Source organism: Cheilinus undulatus, linkage group 4, assembly GCF_018320785.1.
Source record: "Cheilinus undulatus linkage group 4, ASM1832078v1, whole genome shotgun sequence".
NCBI classification, from domain to species: Eukaryota; Metazoa; Chordata; class Actinopteri; order Labriformes; family Labridae; genus Cheilinus; species Cheilinus undulatus.
Genome location: NC_054868.1, coordinates 35,229,536 through 35,251,769, shown reverse-complemented (window position 1 = coordinate 35,251,769; position 22,234 = coordinate 35,229,536). Strand labels below are relative to the sequence as shown.

At 39.0% G+C, this 22,234-nt stretch overlaps 2 protein-coding genes across 4 annotated transcripts; one reads left to right on the top strand and one right to left on the bottom strand.

Moving 5' to 3' along the window:
* Positions 1-146: 146 nt before the first annotated feature.
* On the top strand, positions 147-5,572 carry cldnd1b (claudin domain containing 1b). The gene is made up of 5 exons (XM_041785006.1): positions 147-342; positions 596-1,160; positions 1,646-1,753; positions 2,454-2,591; positions 4,002-5,572. Exons 2-5 carry the CDS (start codon positions 878-880, stop codon positions 4,220-4,222), a joined length of 750 nt encoding a protein of 249 aa, XP_041640940.1. The 5' UTR covers positions 147-342; positions 596-877; the 3' UTR covers positions 4,223-5,572.
* A 1,797-nt stretch (positions 5,573-7,369) lies between these two features.
* LOC121508583 (N-acyl-aromatic-L-amino acid amidohydrolase (carboxylate-forming) B-like) lies at positions 7,370-15,256 on the bottom strand. Of its 3 annotated transcripts, none has more exons than XM_041785529.1 (8): positions 15,046-15,256; positions 13,701-13,813; positions 12,913-13,139; positions 12,624-12,816; positions 10,405-10,498; positions 10,196-10,303; positions 9,076-9,188; positions 7,370-8,746 (listed from the first exon to the last, which is right to left on the bottom strand). In XM_041785529.1, exons 3-8 carry the CDS (start codon positions 13,137-13,139, stop codon positions 8,552-8,554), a joined length of 930 nt encoding a protein of 309 aa, XP_041641463.1. In that variant the 5' UTR covers positions 13,701-13,813; positions 15,046-15,256; the 3' UTR covers positions 7,370-8,551. The 3 variants fall into 3 exon arrangements, with proteins under 3 accessions (XP_041641463.1, XP_041641461.1, XP_041641462.1); XM_041785527.1 differs by having other exon boundaries at positions 13,712-13,813; XM_041785528.1 differs by lacking the exon at positions 13,701-13,813 and having other exon boundaries at positions 15,046-15,255.
* Between the last annotated feature and the right edge of the window lie 6,978 nt (positions 15,257-22,234).

Sequence of the window (22,234 nt, the reverse complement as noted above, 5' to 3'; positions counted from 1 at the left end):
AATGTGGTGAAAATGGGCTACTGAGAGCAAAAAACTGGTAAAAAAAAAAAAAAAAAAAAAAGACGAAGAAGAAAAAGAGAGAGAAAAAAGGCAAGAATAGGATGACCGAAAAACACAGTGACGGGACTGTTTATGGGTGACACTCCGGTCCAGAGGGTGGCGTTAGCGCTCGGGACGGACTGACTCCCAAACTCCCCGAGAAGGAAAAATACTGAGGGAGGAGGAGGAAAAAGAAAACTTAGGAGGAAGGAGGGGGAGGCCTGCTGCAATAAAATAATAATAATAACATCGAGGAAATGAACTAAAGTCAAGCGGTGTGTTGGACTTCGTCTCAGCGACGAGGTAAAAATGAAGAACGAACGGTAACGGTTAACCGTTACTACACTGAGGTAGCGAGCACTAGCTCACTGTGATTAGCATTAGCTAGCTTATGATATATTCACCTGGTTGCGGTGCTAAGGAAGCTGTCTCTTGTTAGATGTTGCCTGTCACATTCAGAGCAAGCTGGCATTTGGTTACTGTCGTCCTGTTGGCTAAATAGTTAAATAAACATGATATGATACGATAATGTTACAACGTGTTTCTTTTTCGGCAGGTCGTGGACGTCTCCATGTCTGGGACGTTGTTCAGCTTGCAGCAGAGAAGGAGCAACATGTCTGATTAAAGTACAATGTTTATGTTACTCTGACACAATTATACTATCCTACTGTATTTCACAGACATGCCTTGGTGCCCAAACATCAAAAGGAAATATCACCTTTGACCACACAGCCTGGCTTTATCACTAAGTTGGAGCCAGCCCTCTTTTATTGTTTATATCAGGTAGCAGTTTCTCAGTGTAAACACGGGCTCAAATCGAGCTGTCTCCATCTAAACCATGGTAGATAATCGCTATGCCACAGCTCTGGTCATCGGCTCTGTTCTGAGTCTGCTGGCCACAGTCTACCTCTCTGTGGCTGTGGGAACCCAGCACTGGTACCAGTACAGCAGTCCACCAGTAAAGCATGAGGGAGCACTGCAAAGTAATGCCTCCGAGTTCATCAGTGGAGACTTTGATGAGAAGTCCTATAGTGACACCATGTTTCGCCTGAATGGCACCCTGGGCCTGTGGTGGAGGTGCATCCTGGTGCCTGGACAGACACACTGGTTTAAAGAACCAGGTAAGACTTTCTGTGCATTACAAACATCTCTACATGGTTCACAGACTACTATTTATTTAGTCATTAAGTTTCCATTAATTCATTACCATGCTGATCAAAATAAACTCACTGTGTTTAAAAGTATGTCAAATTTACTTACTGTACTTGGCACATGATGTGAAATCTTGGTTCAAAAGTGTAAAATGAATAAATAAATTGTGTATTTCTGTGATTTTGAGACTATTGTTCACTGATTTCCTAACTAGCTGTTAATGAAATCTGTTTTCAAGTCAAGTCATGGTGCATAGTTGTATTTTAGCAGAGTAGCATTGATTTCAAACTTGGTGTATTGAATTGCCATTAATTATCAGTTTGAAGCACTGGTTTTGATCAATTTCCTAACAATTTAACTAGTGCTTCATCATGATACATTACGTAGGAAGTCATTGCATCCTGTGTCATGATAAATAGTTAAGCTTAATTTTTGTCTTTGTTTCTGACTTTAGACCCAAAGTTGGAGACGCAGTGTGTGAGCTTCACCCTTCCTCAGCAGTTTATTCCAAAGTACAAATTCACAGGAAAGGACAACGGTGAAGAAGATGTGCTGAGAACATGTGAGTCTTTTTTTGTATATTTTTCCATTTAAATTGTCTGAGATTGCTCTTTAGTGGTGTACCATTGTTCTTTGGTCAGTCTTTCTGTCGATATGGGTTGTGTACCCAAAGGCTATTAATTAGAGTGAAAAAAAACAGCTGTGTTAATGCTGTGGCCTAAATGTTAGTTGACAACCTTTTTCCTTGAGGAAGACAGGGTGATAGGGAACTAAGACAAAAACAATCCTTAATAAGAAAAAAACTCAAAAATGTGTTTAGTTTTTGTAAAGGAGAATGAGCGAGACTAAAGAGTAAATGTAATCGCTTTTTGTTAACTAGAGCTGGACCATATTTTTTAAAAATTTAATCAACTAAATCAAGACTTAAACTTTCACAAGCAAAAATTACTAAAATGTTATTAAATTTAAATCAAATCAAGACTAAATTTGAAATAACTGCCAAAATTAACAGTAGAGGAAGTATTTTAGACTGTTTCAATCTGAACACAGTCCTTTTTTTTCCTGTGCTTTTTTGTCTTTGTCAGATATGCCTTTAATTGTCTGAGATTTCAGAAAAGATCCTTCCCCTCAGATTGTGCCCTAAACTGTGACCTTCTTGTGTTTTGCCCCATTTCACTGCTCTGCTGTACACCTCCCATATTTTAACACACAATCACATTTCTGTAAAAGTGTTTTAGTTAATTTAATCCTCTCTTTATCAGACCTGTGGAGGTGCCAGTTTCTCCTGCCCTTGGTATCTCTGGCTTTGGTGTTTCTGAGTGGCCTTGTTGGGGTCTGTGCCTGCCTGTGCCGCAGCTTCACGCCCACTTTGGGGGTTGGAGTGCTCCATCTTCTTGCAGGTAAGACAGACATCTGCATAAATTGAATTCCAGCTTTGAACCACAGAAAGAAGCATGACAAAGAAATGTCAGGGCCCTTATGCTTAACTATGAGCTTCTGAGGGACAAAGTAGTTGAAGGGTTTAAGGTGTTACTTATGTCAGTGTGTGATGTAGAAATGTAACAAGTTACAAAGTAAAGTATAGCTAGTCAAGACTGCTGGTAACCATGTGACTGCTCATAGCTGTTCTTGTAAATTAGTAAAATGATGAGAAAGCTGAACAGCACAGGTCTTCAAGTTCAGAAAGTTCACTTGAATTGTTTATAATGCAGGAACTTGAGCACGACCTCACTGATGAAGGCTGTTTTTTGTTTATTATTTCAATGGGCACATTTTTAAATTTGGCATTTGTTATTCACCCAAGACTATAATTACATAATTTTTAATGTTTAATCGTCAGGTCAGTTTACTTATAGATCAATCCATCTGTCAAAAATATATAGGTTCCATTTTTATCACTTTTCTTAGTTGTACATGTGAAAGTTTCTTTAGATTTTTTACATTTATTTTTTCAATTTCTGATGCAGAGTTAAAAAAATCTGGGGCAGGCCTCTAAATCCAAACAACTCTGTTTAACAAAACAGCACTCCATAAGGGTATATATCAAATAAACCAAACAGCTAAACAGCATTTTGGTTTCATTGATGCATGTCCCATAAAGAGGGAGAAAAGCTGTAAAAAGTGGCCTTCCTGGTTCATGCTAAAAGCTACTCACTTAGCATTTTGAAATGGCTCACAGCGCAAACCAGGAATTGTTATTTACAGCCTTTCTCCTTCTTTATGAGAAATTCATCCATGAAACCAAAACCTTGGTTTACTGCAGAGTGAAGACTCCCTCTTCAGTGCAGCTTTGATTGAACAGTCCTCAATGTAAATCAAGAGGGAAGACACAGAGGTGGGTGCTCTGAGCAGCAGGCCTGACCTCTAATCAACCTGGAAATGCTCAGTGGGGCTGCAACTTTCTGAGGAGGGTTCAGGGTTGGGAGTTTCACATTACAGGGGATGAGTTTGGGCGATTGAAGTCGCAACTGATGGCAGAGAATAATCATGGTCCATCACAAGTAAGCAGCACCAGCAGCTTCCATTATTTAACAGTTTTCACAGAGCATCCAAGGTTTCATGGCAGCAACAAACAAGTCATGTCTTTTATGGACGCTCTGTCATGACAGCCACCTTAACAAGACGTATCCTGAAACGATGATTTAAGACTGAGACTTTTAGAAATACCAGAGGTTTTTTAAGAACCCAACTGAAAAATATATGTTACATAGGCTCCGTAAGGCCTGTAGACACTTTGATATATTTTCATTGTGTTCTTTAAATCTTCTCCTATGTAATGTGCACCGTTCATGTTTTTTTCTTTTCATCAGGCCTGTGCACTTTGGGCAGCGTCTGCTGTTTCCTGGCCGGGGTGGACTTGCTCCACCAGTTCTCCGCACCACCTGAAGGGGTGGAGGGCTCGCTGGGCTGGTCCCTCTACCTCGCCCTCATCTCCTTCCCTCTGCAGATGATGGCTGCTGCTTTGTTCATGTGGGCGGCCAGGAGCCACCGCAAAAACTACACCCGCATGACTGCTTACAGAGTAGCCTAAAGGGAGATGACGACAACAAGTTACCTGAAAACCGCTTTCTGGTAAACAGACAAGAATTTCTACATAATTTTGTTTCTTAGAAAAAAAAGTATGCAAGTCAAAGAACTGTACTGGTTGTAGTTTTTCACTTCCTTTTTCACCATCTAAAGTAGATGAAATTATCACATTGTATCAGGTATAGCAAAAAAAACCAAACCATTTTGCAGCTAATCATCTTAAGTGCTTGTAAAAAAAAAACAAAACAAAAAGGGTGTCATATCCATGATTTGTCTTATTCTGCCTTTTTTAGCATCTCAGATGTACCTTAAAAAGCATGTTCTTTACTGTACTTTAGCTATTTTAGCCTGGATTTAAAGAGTGATTTATTGTTTTGTGTGAGCTGTGTTGCTGTGCAATTCTTTTTCTGCCTTCATTTCAGTTGCCATTGCTTCAAAAGCTGCTCATCACCATATTGTCCTTAAATCAATAACAGACCATAAACTTGCACAAAACTTAAGATATTCACTTATCTAAGCCAGGGTAGCTTTCACATTTAAGTGCATGAAAGTTTAAAAGCCCCATTTTTGTAATTTTTTATGTTTATTCTTGTATTATTTAAGAAATGCAGCCTTTGCTTTGCATGCTTTTTTTCGGCAGATGTTTCTGTTGACTGTGGTAATTGTTGATTTCTCTCTGTGGTTTGTGTTACTCAATGACCTTCCTTCAAATGTAACCACTCACCTCTGATTTTCCTGTGTTTACAGATCTAGTATTTATTAATGCAGTTCATTTGAATGTAAAAGTTCCTTTGATTTGATGCCACTCAAGAAAAAACTGTGATCTTTTTGTAACATTTAAATTCAAATGTTCCAACCCAAAATTACACTACTGCCATTTCACATTTGTTGAAGAGGAGTTTCACTGTTTTTAGCTGCAGCACTTCAGGTGTTTTTTTTCTAATCATGGTCATTTAGTTTCATCAGTCACTCAACTGACTGGTTTGACTGCCAATTATCAGGTTTGCATTAATTAACCCTATTTAAATGTCTATGATATCCTACATTCAAAGATGCCAGGGACTGACAAATTCAAATATGAACTGAGGGACTGACAAATTCAAATATGAACTGAGTTTGCAAAATCTAAATTTGCAAATAAATTTGATGAATCTGCATCACATCAACATCTGCATAGATTTTTGTGATGAATTTCCTACTTCATAGCACCAAAAAAATAAACTGTGGTATTTTCATATCACAAGGTTTTGTTACATGTATGTTGTGTACACACACTCTTGCTTTTGTAAATGTTTATATGTACTCTGAAGCACACTGTAACTGATTCTGTAACAATAAATCTGTCACTTACTGACTTGTAGTTTTTTAGTCTTTTTAGAACAGAATTGGCAAACCATAAATTCTGATGATTCAATGTGTTTTTTTGTCATTCACATTGTTTATTGCAAGTTTTCTATGATGATTATTTAAAAAAATCTATTGACAATTAGAGCTCTAGTTTTATATCCTGAAGTGTTGTAGTAAATGTTTGCATACTAGCATGAATAACCAGATGCATGGAAATGCTTGCTGTCAGCAAGCATTTACCTCAAGTGTGAAAAATTGAATTTAAGATGGAAGTTTGAAATAAACTGCAGTTACTTGTGTCCTCTTGAGGCTGTAGCAAAAAACCCCAGAAACTCTCAACACCCCTTTTGAAAAAAAAGGTCCATAAATCCAACAGAAATAAACAAATTTGGTCTGAATAGCTAATCTCATTGTTTTCAGAAGGTGCATTCTGTGATTGACAGTAGGACTTTTAACAGTAAGTACCTCTCCAACTCAGCCAGTGCTATGAAAACATTTAATTTAAATTAACAATGTGTGCATCTCTTCAATCAAACAGGCAGGAAAATAATAATAGCCATAGTTACATTGTTTTATCAGCAGTTCAATGTACTTTTGGTCATAGGCCTACATGCTGTAATTGAATCCTAGCAGTGATGGTGTTTACTCTCTCTAATGTGGTATCATTTAATTGGCAGGCAGATTTGCTTCGGCTCCTTCCCTCTGCCTGTAACTTCTATGACCTAAAGTTAGGATGAGCCAGAATTTCCAAGTCCACCTCAGGAACCAATGGGTGAAGTCACTGAGACTGCTTCATACGTGGTTAACAGCCATTATCTTTGTCATAGCTGGTATCTTCATGTTAACATTCAGGCCAGTAGCCATCCTAGTGGAAGAGGGGGGAAAAAGAGGACATTTTTGCAGTTTCTCTCCTTAAATGTCAAATGTATTTTGAGTTTTAAATGATGTGCAGCTGAAGCCTGCATCGTGTCACATAGTGTCACACTTTTCTGGATGAAAAATTTGACTGTAGACTTTTTTGCTTTAGAATAAACAGATTTTTAGGCACTAATTTTGCTCTACATTGTGATGTTATTTTTAGAATATATTGAATGAGTAAAACCAGAGAGCCTTATAACTCTTAAATTTCCAGCAGCAATAATTTTACCTAGTAATTACTCAATAATTTTAGAGTAAATACATGGCAATTTTATTCTAATAACAGTAATTATCTAGCAATTGTTCCAAATAAGCTGAAAATGAAGTAATAATTTGGAATTTTACCAAGCAATACCTCACAATTATGGTAATATTAAGAAAGTATTTACCTAGTGTTAACCAAGTCATTTCTTAGAAATTAGATAATAGTATTTCTATAAGTTGCTTGATAATTCCCGGGTATTTCTTTATTTTTGTCCACTAAATTAAAGTAAGTCCTTCTTGAATAATTTGAAGTAACTTCTTAGTAATTTCTGAATGCCTTTATTTACAAATTTTTAAAAACTCCCTTCATAATTCATTATTTTTGGGGTAATTTCTGCATATCAGCTCACTGAATTGAGGCGAGTCCTTCCTCCATAATTCCCATGTAATTATGGGGTAGTTTCTTAATGCTTGTTTTAGAGTTTTAAGGAAATTTCTGAATGCTTTTCTTGGTAGCATTCTAAGTAAATAGTATTACCAACGTATTTTTGAGAAAATATTAGATAATTATACTTACTATTAAAATTACTATATAATTACTCTGCAATTACTACATAATTTCTGGGTAACTAGGACCCAAAATAAAGTGTGATCAAATTTCTTTCAAATATTTTTCTACGGTCTGCTGGTCAGTGTATAGTTTATTTCATAGAGCTGACAGTTCACTGGGATGATTCTGTGAAGAAACCATATGAAAGGAAAATGCTTAGATATGCAGATTTAGGAGCAGAAGTTGAACAGTTAGGATGGAAAGTCAGAGTTTGTCCAGTAGATGTGGGGTGTAGAGGGTATGTGGCAAGGTCAACTGTCTCATTACTCAGAAATCTAAGAGTGCAGGAACAGAGTTCGCGAAAGACAGTTAGGGAGATGTCAGAGGACAAGGTTCTGGCCAGTTAGTGGATTTGGATGAGGAGGAAAAAATGCCCACTGGGGGCTGAATATTGAGTGATGGTTGCAATTATGAGTCATGCTAGGGGAGGTAGAGTGTCAGCCCCAGTCAGGGTGTCTCACCCTAGCTCTGTTACTTCCACCCTCTTGCTAAGCCTGGGTCTGTTGAAAGTGGCAATGCTGTTTGGCCATGTGGTGGCGTAGATAAGAAAGAGAATGTTTCCATGCTGGCATGGAGAGGGGTGGTTCTGGGATGCTGGAGATCACTGTTCAACCCTCTGGAGGTGTTGGAAGGCTAATTGGACAAAACACTAGCGAAAGGGGGTTCCCACTTGACAGCTCTGGTGATGTGTTGACTTCTTTCTGTCCATCAGTCGGCACGGTTGACTTGTGCAGGCAAATAGTAAGGATTTAACTGGGTTTAGGGACTTCTTCGCTGAGCACTTATCCGATCTGCAGAGCACACGGATCTTGGGTTTGCTTAAAAAAATCGTATCCAGTCACTTCACACCATCAGGATCACTTACCAACCGTTCAACATTTATTCAGACATGCAGTTGTGCATTTCTTCCACAGTTCAAAGTATTAATATTCAAGTGTACTAAAACATGCATTTGGAGAATCATTACTCCAAAATCTGTGCAATATCACTAAATCAAGTATAAAAACATCTTTGGTGTGACGAGTCCTCACAGAGGTCGTACTCTTACAGAGAGTTGCATTTGATTTCTATACAGTGTAAAGCAAAATTCTTATTATTGCTTATGACATCTGTAGAATTTTTTTAACCATCATTGTTTGAATTTGTGCACTTAAGATTATGACAAACGTGATCACATGTGTAGTGCATTCATTTCTCTTCTGATTGCAGTTTAAAACCTGGCTACAGTCCGCCTTGCTCTCCTTCGGTCTGCTCTCAGTCTTTCTTCACACTTATGGACGGGAGGGTCAAAGTGAACTTCTTGGCTAATTGAAAAGCAATCTTCTTCTCATAGTAGGCACATTCATTTACAAAGAAAGGGTAGAGCTCTTCTCCTTCGTGCCTCACCGTGTCCCCAGAAAATGACAGAAAAATGGGGTCACCTGGTTTGAGAAGCTTGAAGTCATTGTCCTGGAAAAGGCAGAGACAGATGACAGTGAGTCATCGTGCATCAGGGACGTTTTTATCCAGTAAATGGCTTCTTTTTTTTAAATCATGCATGAAAATTTAAACATGCTTGGAAGTAAGATGCTTAACAAAATGGTTTGACATTTGGGAGAAAATGGTTGATCACTTTCTTTCTAAGAGATTAAACTGAAAACTTTTTTAATTGGTTGGTTCGAGGGACCATCCCCACCCATTTTTTCCTTGTTTATTTCAGAGTCTTAGAGCTGCAACTTTAACTGTTCTTATTACATATGGTACATCGTTATTATGAAACGCGTGTAGCTACTCTTTACCTGTAGCTGTGGGTGTATGGCAGCAGTAATCGCACTGGTTGTAGGATCCCTTGGGTAGTCTATTTTAGCCACAGGAGTGTATGCTTCAACTTCACCTCCTTCAAAAGATTCTCCTGTTGGCAAAAAAAGTAAGAGCTTTTAGTTTTAATCAGTGTTCCTTTTGTCAACTTTGTCAAAATATGACTCTAAATTGTATGCAGGCAACCTTTTTACTCAGAGGAAGACAGGAAATGTTAGTGCTAGACTGTTGGACATCTAAAATCCATGATATTTCTGCACTCTGTTCATAAACACAAGGAAAGATGAAGACAGACTGCAGCATGAGTGTGTGTGTGTCTTTTTCTGTTTGCTCCCGTGTTAAGCAGTGTGGCAGAGAGAGCACAAGCTGTTCAGTAGGTTTAATCTGTAACTCTTCTGTTTATATCAGGGGCAGTATTAAACCAAGCATCAAATTGTGCAGTGAAATGTGATCTCTCCTTATCAGCAAGAACAAAAGAGAATAGATCTCCAACCAGGTTGTTCAGGTAAAGTCACACCTCTATAATAAAATAAAATTCACAGCAAAATGGACAGTGTTAATTACGCTCATATAGAGTTACATTTAACCCTTTTGGACCACACTACATATCAACTACACTTTTGAAAGCATTTCATATTACGCAGTAGGACAGAGCCGCTGTAACTCTTGAAAATCTTTTGCGAGTTGGGTCACCTCTGGCACGAAAGAAGGCATAGTCAACCTCAAAGCAAGACAATACATACTGATGTAGAATACTATGACTCCTTAAGGTTCACCTAAAGTCACAGGTGTAAACTCTAATTGAGGCAACAACTTCACTTGTGGTGCAAATTTGTCAAACCACAAAAACAACAACAATACATCAGAATTGGGAGTAAAAATAAAACTGTAAAAAAAAAAGGTTATGTCAGTTTTGTCATCAGTTTTAATTTTAAATCAATTAAAGTATAGTTCATTAATAAGAGTATTTTACCCCCTAGCTAATTAAGTTAATTTAAGGAAGATGAAAATGCCTTACATTTGACCACCTCTGGGATAAGATTACAAGCAGTTTGCTGATCTTAATGACAAATATCTTCTATTTATGTAAATGTCTCTCACCTGAATTAAATCTCTGGAGCCACTCAATCATCAGGTCTAGTGCCTCTTTCACCGCGTTAAAGATATCAGCTCTGACCACGCCATTGGGCTGAGGACCAACCTCCAGTGCTGCAGAAAATACAAGGAACAGTACCAATATCTTATCCTTTTTCATTTAATTATTCCAAAAAAGCTTTTCCTTTGCACAGTGGCAGGCAGAAAACACTTACCAAAGCCACATTTGCCCACTGCCTCTAGGGAATAAGCCTCAGACAGGGGTATATCCAACTGGATTGCTCTCACAGGGGTTGAGGTCATCTTGCTCTGAAGACCAAATAAGCAGACTATCAGTACTGCATGCTTTGATACATAACAGACCACTGAACCTTAACATCACAAGCTGAAACCATTTTCTCTGGGAGTCTGGAACATGTCATGCTGATCCTAACATTGAGCCTTAAGCTCTGGGTTGCACCAGGAAATGTGTAACTTCAAGTATAATCTAGTTTGAGGATTGTTGAAGCTGAGAGTGAAATCTCCTTGGTGCATGAAATCCCAGACAATCGCTTACGTCTGCCTAATGGTAAAACTGCCTTTGATTTACACCCTATGACTGAAGTTATGCAGAGCTGCTGCAGCAGGCTACTGATTTACATTCCTCTCATATCTGATAACACACTGTTTAGTTTATGTTGCATGTGAAAAGTTTGCCTCTTATGTCAAATTTCAAAAATATCTTTGTATTAGTAACATTGGTAGCTGGTAAGTGGATTGAATAAAAATCCTGCTGGTATCACTCGTGAAAGCACTTAGGAAGTGAAAGTAAGCTTCTGGGTATTATCTAAACGGTTACAAAAGCTACATGAGATTAAATGGGGTTTATAGGATCATGTTTCTAAATGAAGCAAGTTATGTTGATCGTTTTGTTTTACCCTTTCATTGATTTATAAATCAGTCATGGTCAATATAATTTGGCTTTTATGACAGAAAAAACATACCTCTTTAATGTCAAAGTGAAAACCAATTTCTACAAAGTAATCCCAGTTAATCAAAAATATGTAAGTAAAATAACTGCATACGGAGTTACTGCAGGAATATTGACTGACCTAATTTAACAGAGGTCCAGCCAATTGGTACTAGTAGTCTCACAGCTAGTGAATTGTGGATCACTGAAGGGCAGTGAATGTGTTTCAAGTGATTGTTATATCAAGACAACTGGGTCTGGAAGGTCCAGTCACTGGCCAATCAGTATTCCTGGCTACCATTACACCATGAAGACAAAAGAACACTTTGGGCAAATCTGAGAAAAGGTTACTGAAAAGTGTAAGTTCAGTTAAATTCATCATCAAGAAATGGAAGGAATATGGAACATGTAAATTTGCCTCAGTCAGGCCGTCCTCACAACCTGATTGACTTTCCAAGACGAAGACAAGCTAGAGAGGTCATCAAGACACCTAGGACTACTCTGAAGGAACAAGCATCAGCAGCTGAGATGGGAGAGACTCTGCATACAACAACTATTGGCTGGGTTCTTCAAAAGTCAAAACTTTACTGGAGAGTGGTAAAGAGAAAGCCACCATTGAGGAAAACTTGACTCGACTTAGAGTTCACCAAAAGGCATACAGGAGTCTCTGTGGTGAAGTGGAAGAAAGGTCTTTGGTCTTAGGAGACCAAAATAGTGCTTTTTGGCCTCCAGACAAGACACACCATCCCCACTATGAAGCACAGTGGAAGCAGCATCATGCTGGGGGGATGCTTCATGGTCCTGGTAGGCTTGTGAAGTTAGGAGGACAATCTTATTCAGTCTGCAAGAGAACTAAGGCTTGGGAGAAGATTTATTTTCCAGCAAGACAAGGACCTGAAGCATTCAGTGAAATCTACACAGAAATGGTTTAAAGACAGCAAGGTAAATGTTCTGGAGTGGCAGAGTCAAAAGTCCGACCTCAATCCAATAGAGATTTGTGGCTGGACTTCAAAAGTGCTGTTCATACGTGATGTGTAAAATTGCAGTGTCCAGATGTGCAAGCCAAGACCTAACAACACAGACTCAGTGCTGTGATTACAGCCAAAGGTGCCTCTACTAAACACTGACTTGGAGGGTGTGACTATTAATGCAGTCACATATTTTACATTACATATTTTTTATTTACCTGACATTGCTTTGTAAATCTGCTTTCACTTTGACAATACTGAGGGATTTTTGTCACAAAAGCCAAATTATATTGACGATGAATGATTTATAAAATCAATAAAAAGGTAGAACATCCAAGGGGGTGAATGTTTTTTTGTATGCACTGTATATTTAAATATTTCTGTCCTTAGGTCAAACGCCCTTCTGAGGTTGACCTTTTTTCCTGCAACTTTGGTCACATTCCTATCTTAATCCGCATGACCTGAGGTCAGATGATTTTCTGAAACATTTGTCCTGATAACTGGATAAAGCACTGACCTGTATGTATTTGTAAATGTGCAGGGTCAGCCAGTCTAAAGAGTAGAAGATAAGACAGATGCCCATGTTGGAGGTGGTGTTGTGAAGGTCACAGAGCAGATCCACAGCCTGTTCACTTCCTTTAGGCCCGAGCTGAGCATTCAGCTCTTTGGCTCGCCTCAGCTCATAGGGTGTGGAGTCTGTCAAAGGGGTGCTGAGTGCAGGAAGAAAAGAGGAGTTAGTTCATATAAATATATTCCTGCCTAGTTGTTTGAGATGTATTAAGCTCAAAATTTGAAACAGTTGTTACCTCAATGAGGCATCAGTGAAGGAGCGGTTGAGATCTGTGTCTATGTATCTTCTACAGGCATCCACAGCCCGTGGGTTTGTCAGGACGGTGGTTATAGAAACAGATCCTCTCTGATCTGCCTTCTGTTTCTGCATTTCTCTCACCATGTACACCCCGGACATCTCATTCCCATGGGTGCCACCACAAATGGCAATACGGGACAGTGGTGGGAAAGTGACACTCTCCATCTGTTTGCAGGAAAAAAATGAGGGAAGTTTTTTCTCGCACTTCCTCAGTCTGTCTCAGGAAGCCAATTAGTAATAGAGCTGAGGTTAACATGTCTTATAACAGCCCTACCCAGTTTAAAACATAAACATGCTGAGAGAAGAGGAACCAGTGACAGGAGGGTGAAATCCGGTTCAGCCTATAGATGACCCACACATACTATCATTTAAAAGGAATAGAAGAAGTGATGGATGCTACATTCAGTGAGTATTTTAGTTTAATAGGTGACTGGCCCAGTCTCAGAGATACTGAATGAAACCCAAGCAAAGCTGTAAACTTTAACTAAACACTGTTAATAACATGAAAGAATGTTGTAGTCTGTTTGAACATTTTGTGAATGATTGAGGAGATAACTTCCCCTCATTCACAAACTGAAGGCTGTTGTCTATTCCTTGAACTTTGTTGCTTATAAAGCCAGCCAATCACAAGGCAGCAACAAGTGAATTTGTTTAGGCATGCAGATATGGTCAAAATGATGTCTTGAAGTTCAAACTGAGCACCAGAAAGGTGATTTTTTTGGTGACCTTGAACGTGCCATGGTTGTTGGAGCCACATGTGCTGGCCTGAGTATTTCACAAACTGCTGATCTGCTGGGATTTTCCACACACAACGATCCCTAGGGTTTACAGAGAATGGTCTGAAAAAGAGGAAACATCCTGTGAGTGGCAGTTCTCTGAGCCAAATGCAGTGTTAATGGCAGAGGTCAGAGGAGAATGAGCAGACTGGTTTAAACTGATATAAAGGCAACAATAACTCAGATAACAACCTGTGATGTATGCAGAGAGCATCTCTGAGAGCTAAACAGTGTCTAAGCTTGAAGCAGGTGCAGCAGGAGACCACATTTGGGGGCACTCTTGTCAGCTCAGAGCAGAAAACTGAACCCATTACAAGCTCACCAGGGTCAGAATTTGGTGTAAACCATGGGAAAGCCTGCTAGACCACCAAGATCCATGGTACATTCAAAGTCACTAAAATCACCTTTACTCTCTGTTCTCTTGCTCAGTTTGAACTTCAGCACATCACCTTGAGCATGTCCACATGCCTAGATGCATTGGTTGTTGCTGTGTGATTGGCTGATTCTATATTTGCATATTTGCAGGAGCAGTTGAGCAGGTGTACCTAATAAAGCGAGCGGTGAGTTTACAGTGTCATGTTGTCTAAAACAATGGAATGCACTTTTAAAAAGAGCCAGTCAGTAAAATAAAATGTAAAATATTATTTTATATATTTTTCTTTATTGACAAAGTCGTAATTGCCATCAAAGAGCACAACAGACACGTTAAATGTCACATTTTACTGCCTAAAACTACATGACAGTGTGTTACAAACAATGAGTCATTTTAAACACACTAATTATTATCATGCAAATTTAACTAAAAAGCATTCTGTGGGAAATGTAACAAGGGTGTCTGAGGCTCCAAAAAACCACAACTTTCTTTGTATAATTATCACTGAGAATGTGTTGGAATGAATTTCTTTGGCATGACTTCTGAGTTAATGTCCCCCAGGCTTTCAACAACACCCAAAAACAAGCAGTCACAGAGAACTTAATACAGAGGAATGCCTTCACACGTCACTGCCAGAAAGTCATGCAAAACAGCCATAATATAGGCCAAAACACAGTAAAAAAGTGAGCCTCTCTGACTTCAATAGAGCTGATAAAGTTCAATATGAAAAAAAGACACACAGGCTCAAATGAATGGGAAAACAAGGTATTCAAAGAGTCATAGCCAGCTGAATGTCTGCACCCACAGTTTGTTTATGTTTTGCACAGCATGTTCTCCTCGGATCAACTTACATGATAGACAGCACATAAAACCAACATGTTAAAAATATAAAATAAGTAACGTTCACAGCTGCAGGTCTTACCTTTGAGTCCCTCAGCTCAGCTCTCTGAGCTCCAGCAACCTTTGAACTTTGAGGAAAGTCGAATCAGGGCAGACCTACAGCAGTATTTCACAACCTGCAGTCACACAAGCTTCTTTCCAGCTGTTAACCATTCACATGTTAGGCTGAGGTGAACGCAAACTCAAGCTAGATCAACACACACAAACAGGATGTTTCCACAAAGGGTCGGCCTTCCTACTTCTATGTCTTTGGATCCTTTCCTCCAGCCCTCCTCTGTACGTTCTTGAGATCAAATTTCAAGCACACTTGATGTCACAGGAAGTTGCTCTGTGTTATTTTCTTACAAACCAGCAGGAGCCGCTCTGAGGGCTCTCTAGGCTGGGGTTCAACATCAACAAGTACAGCAACAACAAGACTGAGTTCCATGTTTACATGATGTCTCTAATGTTCAATAAAATCAGACAGGCCACATGGGGGTGACCCCAAAAATCAGGAATCTGTCAATTCTAGCCACAATATAAATTAAATTAGGATAGAATAATAATATTGTTACCTATATTAAGGAATGGCTATCATATTATATGTAAAAAAGTACTGACATAAAGAAATGCAGCACTTCTGAATATTTTTTCAAAATGAAATTAGTTACGTTATTAGCACAAAAGTAAAAGTTTTGATATTTAGATCATATCTTGAGACACTTGTAAGAGCTCTGACTGTTCCCTTTGACTTTGTTTTTTTCTCAAATAAGTTTTAAACAAATCCGAGACATTTGGTAATCATCACATTAATTTATAGTGAAATGTTTTATGGCTTCCCATGACTTATATCAAACAACAAGCATGAAGAATAAAAAACAATAATCACAGGGGAAAAATGCTCAAAGCAATAGAGAGCTTGATTATGCAATATAGTGCATACATTTTTGGCATGATTGGGCCAAAAATTGAGGCGGAATTAAGGCATGGATGTTTAGCCAACTGAGGGCATCATCAGGTGCAAAGGAGGACTGACACAACCCAGGCTGTGCTCTGGATGTCCTTGCATATTACCAGAGGCATGGGAATATAATTTGTAGAGAAAATGAGAACGTCTACACCTTAAGAGTACTGTGCAGGCAGATGGTAAGATTGCCGTGGGCCCCTGGTCATGCTGTGGATATCCTATATCCCTTTGTGCATATTACAAGGGGTGAAAAGGCCTGGACAAAGATGAGAGATGCCCTGACCGTGGCTGCCGAAAGAAACACATAGCATCGTCACATGTCAAGCATGACGACCATCAAGCATTCTTTGCTGTAACACCTTTTCACCACATTTTTTTTTTTGCATGTTTTAGCCACTTTTAACCCATTTTTGCCTCCTTTGACTCTTTTTTGAGACTTAACCATTTTTTTTTACTCTTTTGCCCTCTTTGTTTATTTTTGCCTCTTCTAATCCTGTATCACCACTTTTTCTGACAGTTTTTGCATTTTTAGCCCCATTTTTGCCACTTTAAATTGATTTTTTTTTCACTTGTAACACCTATTGAACTTGTTTTCGCCTGTTTTAACCATTGTTTTTACCCATTTTTGCCACTTATGACCCATTTTTGTCACTTCTTAACAATGTTTTCAAGAGTACTTTGATGCAAACAAGATGGCTGACATACATCCAATCCATACCGGACGTCTCAACCAGAAATCCATACGTCTAAGGTTAGGCTTAGGCATTAAAACCCGAGTGGTTAGGTTCAGGGTAAGGCAGTGGGGAAGGTGATATATTTGAGATCCAGCACCAAGGGTTAGGCTTAGGCACGAAAAAGACATGAAGACATGAAGAAGAAACTTCTGCTTGGGACTTCCAGCATGGATTGGATGTATAGCGATGCCCATGTCGGCCATCTTGACTGCAGTTGGGTCCCTCTCAATTTTTTCACCACTTTTAGACCCAATAGTGCTCTCAGATGGACTTTTTCGGAATTACACATCTTAGTTCAGCCTTAATTTTTTTAGCCCATACATGGCCTAAAAGTACTTCGTTCTGCCCAGTATTGTCAGTTAAAACCACTACATGCTTTACAGACATCTATACCCTTTAACTTCATCTCAGAACATGAATAAGCTTTCTGCACAAGCTCAAGTTCTCTGATGAACTTTTTTTCCTCAAAGCTATTTAGACATTTTCACTATGACAAATATAAGTGCGATCAGTGAGTGGGTAGGTTGCAGACCCTCACTCCCATGTAACTCCAACATGTTCATTTAAATAGTTCAAAACAGTCAGTCTTACTTTTTCTTGGCCCACTCATTGAAATGCAAACATTTAAAAGCATCCTGTGGCACACTGGAAAGACACTAATCCTCAGTTTGGGAGTAACTAATCTATTGTATGTAAAAATGTTGATTACCTCACATCTTTCCAATCTTCTCCCCCGTGTAACCCATCTGCCCTCTTCAGTTTCTCTCTCTCTCTCCCTGAAGGGGAGCCTAAAGCTCTATTTAGACGTGTAATCCTGCAGGATCAGTCACTTGATTATAAGCTGCTTCCTTTCGCTTGTTCACTCTGTTTCGACGTCTCTTATCCTCTCGTTCTTTCTGTCTCTTAATTTAATCCAGTGGATTTCTTTTCATTTCATTTCAGGTTATTTCAATTCAGTGAAATCCACTGAGCTGCAAATGGATTCTGTTCCTACTGCTAGACGAGGCATCTGATGACATTTAGTTGATCCTCCCAAGGCGTTACAAAGCCTTGACCTTACACTTTTATAATGTAATGGATAGCGATCACAATTGGTCATTATTTTATTTTAAAATGACATTTCACAGGTTCCCTTCAGCTGCATGTCTAAAGGTTACAGATTCAAGCAGACATACAGATGTTTTTCCTTTCAGAAGATGGCAGAAAAGCTCTCTACCAACACCAAATGTTCATACTTCTCTGATTTCTCCTGAGGGAAACAAAAGAAGTAGATAAAGTGTCAAACTGAAACTAAACTATCAGCATTATTATTTAATGCAGCAGCATGTGTTTATTTCTGCTCTCTTTGTTATCTGAACTCATTTCCTGGTGTTCTGTGACTTCAGATCAATTCATCTCATGGATTTACATGTATTTATAGAACAGATGCTAAAAACTGAACCAGTATAAACCTCTCAGATTTGTTTGATTGAATAACAAATATCAAAACTGAAAGATGCACAACAAACAACATTTTTATGATAGGTAAGGTCAGTGCAGTTTAATCCTGTAAGATCTAAACCATCAAATAAGTATTATATTTAGGTAAATACACATAAGATTACATACATCTAAATTTGGTAATATTAACTCAGGAAGTTATATCAAATGTAAATAATCTAAAGGTAAACCTTGTCAGTGTTAACAACTTTCTGGAGTAAAATCTCCCAAAACATTTGAAAAATATCTGAGGTAAATCTGCCTCTGGATTAAAAGATTGTATTCGGCATCTCTAGCCATATGAGGAAAGGGAAAACTCCCTCATATTAACAAGATTTTTGATACGCTGACTCAAAAATAACTAATTATGCTGTTTCCTTGTTAGTCTTTATACTCCTGCAAGCCTGAATTATTAGAGAGCATTACACAGAAAAGGGACGCTAGTTGTTATGGTTATGCATTCTTTCAAATGGTCAGGAGGGGGCGATCCCACAGTCTGATGACAGAAGTATGACAGTAGTAATATAAACTTAAAACAAAAAGTGAGGCAATTTGTGTTTGGTACATTATTTCTTTGTTGTAATACTTCTCGGTAATAAATCTTATACCGTTGGAAAGCCTGTTTATTACCCTTTTAAATGGTGCCAGATTTGTAAGGATCAGGCATTTGTGGGATGAGCAGCAGAGCTGAGTATGTAGGTTGCGCCCATGAATAATGTGTCAGATCTTCTCTGCCAATGCCAAACAGCTAATTCTGCCATTGACTCTTGTTTGGTGTTTGGTGGATTGGATGATTGAAGTCTAAAGAAACATGACATATTGACAATTTAACAATTTATTCATTCAACAAACAGGAGCCTCAGTAGTGTGTTGAAGCACCATACACAACCACAACAGCCTGGCTCCTCCTCCTCATACTGGTCACCAGCCTGGTCACAGACTGCTGTGGGATGGCATCCCATTCTTCAACCAGCATTTGTCGCAAGTCAGCCAACGTGGATGTGTTGGTCACTCTGGTACGAACAGCACACCCAAGCTGATCCCACAAGTGTTCAATGGAGTTTAGGTCAGGACTGCTGGCAGGCCATTCCATCCTCTCCACTCCCAAATTCTGGAGGTAGTCTCTGATAAACCCCACCCTGTTGGGGCGAGTGTTGTTATCTTGGAGGATAGAGTTCTTGCTGACAGGGTGAGAAAACAGTATTCTTGGGGTGTTGTCTTCTTGGGACGCCCACTTCACGGCCTGTCTCTGACATTCCCCATTATATGGAACTTGGCCTTCAGTTTGGAGATGGTACTAGGGTTTATTCCAAACAATGCCACAACTTGGTTTTGTAGAACACCAGCTTGAAGTTGCCCAACTGACAGGCCATATCCAGATCAGTCAAACATGGCATGCCGATTCTTGAAGCAGACATCTACTGACCACTGTATCAGGGCCCATGCTCACAGGTGCTGCCAGTCAGGCACCTGATACGCACCTGGGCGTACCAGAAGCTCAAAACAAGAGTCAATAGCAACAGCAAAATAAGCTGTTTGGCATTGGCAGAGAAGATTTGGCACATTTTTCATGGGCGCAACCCACATACTCAGCTGTGCTGCTCATCCCACAAATGCATGATTCTTACAAATGTGACACCATTTAAAAGGGTAATAAACAGGCTTTCCAACGGTATAAGATTTATTACCAAGAAGCATTGTTACAACAAAGAAATAATGTACCAAACACAAATTGCTTTACTTTTTTGTTTTAAGTTTAGATTTGTTCTGACTGGGTTTTATAGAGATGGGAATTCTCTTTTTTTAGAGATCTGGTCGTTTGGCTAAGCTCACCAAGAAGAGCTGGCTCTTTCAGCTCCCAAACGGCTCAACATTCGGGTACCAGTTTGGCCTGCAAAATTTAGCAATGTCATGACATATGTTTGATATTTACTGGGACTTTACCACAATTGTGTTTAATTGCTGTAACATTAATTTTACACTATCAAGCTTGTGTCTCTAATACATGGTGTGCATGTGTGGAGAAAAGATAATCCCTACTAATCAATCAAATAACACACAGAGACACACAAAATATATAATAGTAATAAGAATAAGAATATGACGCGGCTCTCAAATGGGATACAGATCTTACCGTTCACATAATAGAGCCAGCTCTTTGTATTGTCTTGTTCACCAACACACATCACTATTGTTTCAGTCCTGAAGAGCATGAGATCCTTGAACTCTAATTGACAAGATATCCTGTTCAAAATAGTCCAAGCTCATTTCAGATGCCTTCAACATTTTTGATGCGGGTTCCAGGATATACTGTAAGTCTGAGTGGATTAGGAGGTTGACAGGTTGGAAAAACAATAAAGACACCATAGAATTACAAGGCCCATTAAGCAAACCAGAAGTCCAATACAGCCACGAAGAATGGGGAAGGGAATGGGATACAGAATTAAAGGGAAAGTCACGACATAGATCAAACAGTAAAGTTAAATCAGCATCCACCAATACTGGTAGTATCTATCATTTCTGATTCGTTTGAAGACGTTGGGAAATCTTTTTCTGATTGGCTGATATATGCTAATGCAGATTTGTTGTTTGAGTTACGTGACAGGGTTGATCCACCCGTTTTAGTTTAACTCTGTAAAGAGTCAGCTGATCTAAGTTCCGCCCACTCTGATTTCAAACCTGGGGGATGCGTGGGTGGAGTTTTCCTTCATGTACTTGGGAAGAGTGTTTAGATGTGTTTAATATGTATCTAGTTGTGTTTGGATTTTTCCTGTTGTACTATGACACCTGTTAGGGTACTTTTGATCATGTTTCTGGTGGATTGTGGTTGTTTTTTTGATGTGAGACACATTGGCACCATGAGTGAAGTTATCCACTTGGAGTTCCTGCTTCTGACATTGGGTGCTTGCAAAGGGTGCATAGTCTGTAATAGTCATCAGTACTGTATGCTTTGCCCATTTATGACTATGATGATTTGTTCTTGTCAGAGGAGACCCACCTTGCTTTAGTTGGAGATACAAATTCTCTTGTTGTCCTTGACAATAAGAAAAGATCATAATTAACTCCTCATCAGCTACTTAGTACTTTATACTTAAAGCAAACTTTACATTTTTATACTTTACTTTATAGATCAGTACTTTTACTTTCATGTAAGTCAGTTTTAACTCAAGTACCTGTAATTTTACTTGCAAAAAATAGTTGTGTACATTTACCACCTGTGACTAAAATATTCAGCTGAATTCCTCTCTGAGGTGAAGTGAGTGTTGTTGGTGTTTGTGTTCATCAGTCATCCACGCTGTTGTTGATTTTCTTAAGGACATGAAATGATGTAGAGCACTTTTACAAGTTGACTCGTCCCCACAGGGCCTGTATTGACTTACCTGTATCAAACTCTTCTTGTCATTTGCTTCACACACAAATCAAACATGATCCTGTCACACACAGACAACAGACAGAGATACACACATCTCTTCCCTACTGTTGCTTCCCTTGTGATTAAAAAAAATCCTGAATTATTAATAAGAGAAAGAGGATTTTTTTTCTAAAGCTGCTAACGATATAATGAGCATGTTTCTTCTAACCAGTGACCTTTTTCGGTACGAGGGGAAAGGGTGTGTTTGGAGGAGGTTTGAACCGTGACATTTGAGACAGGGAGTGGCCTGAAAGAGGTGGCCTCTGGGTAATGAGGTCTTGCTGAGAGGAAAGAGACGTTTTACCTGTTTCCAGGTCTTCTGCTACAGCTGTGTATTCTTAGGATAAACTGGCTGATAAAAGTAGACTCCACTGGTCTATATCAGAGTGCACAGGAGATGCTTTATCTTAAAGGAGGTCACACCTGACAAGTGGTCTACTGACAGGAAATGACACATTGTGTAACGCAGCACCTAAAAACAAGCACAGCAGGTCGAGTTAAGCTAATTGGCAACAGTGCTCAGCAGGAGAAAAGGCACTAATTAGGTATTTTCTCTGGGAGGCAGATACTTTTACAGACCTCAGTTTCAACACTGTTGCTGAGAGAGAGATGCTGAGCACAGAGCTGAGAATAAACCCAT

What these genes read in the sequence shown, in the direction of transcription:
- cldnd1b (XM_041785006.1), top strand. Translation starts at nt 878, where the DNA reads ATGGTAGATAATCGCTATGCCACAGCTCTGGTCATCGGCTCTGTTCTG. An exon ending in AGAAGATGTGCTGAGAACAT is followed by an intron (nt 1,754 to 2,453) that starts GTGAGTCTTTTT and finishes TCTCTTTATCAG; the next exon opens with ACCTGTGGAGGTGCCAGTTT. An exon ending in AGTGCTCCATCTTCTTGCAG is followed by an intron (nt 2,592 to 4,001) that starts GTAAGACAGACA and finishes TCTTTTCATCAG; the next exon opens with GCCTGTGCACTTTGGGCAGC.
- LOC121508583 (XM_041785527.1), bottom strand. An exon ending in ACATTTACAAATACATACAG is followed by an intron (nt 10,499 to 12,623) that starts GTCAGTGCTTTA and finishes TTTGGTCTTCAG; the next exon opens with AGCAAGATGACCTCAACCCC. An exon ending in CCATACACCCACAGCTACAG is followed by an intron (nt 8,747 to 9,075) that starts GTAAAGAGTAGC and finishes TGCCTTTTCCAG; the next exon opens with GACAATGACTTCAAGCTTCT.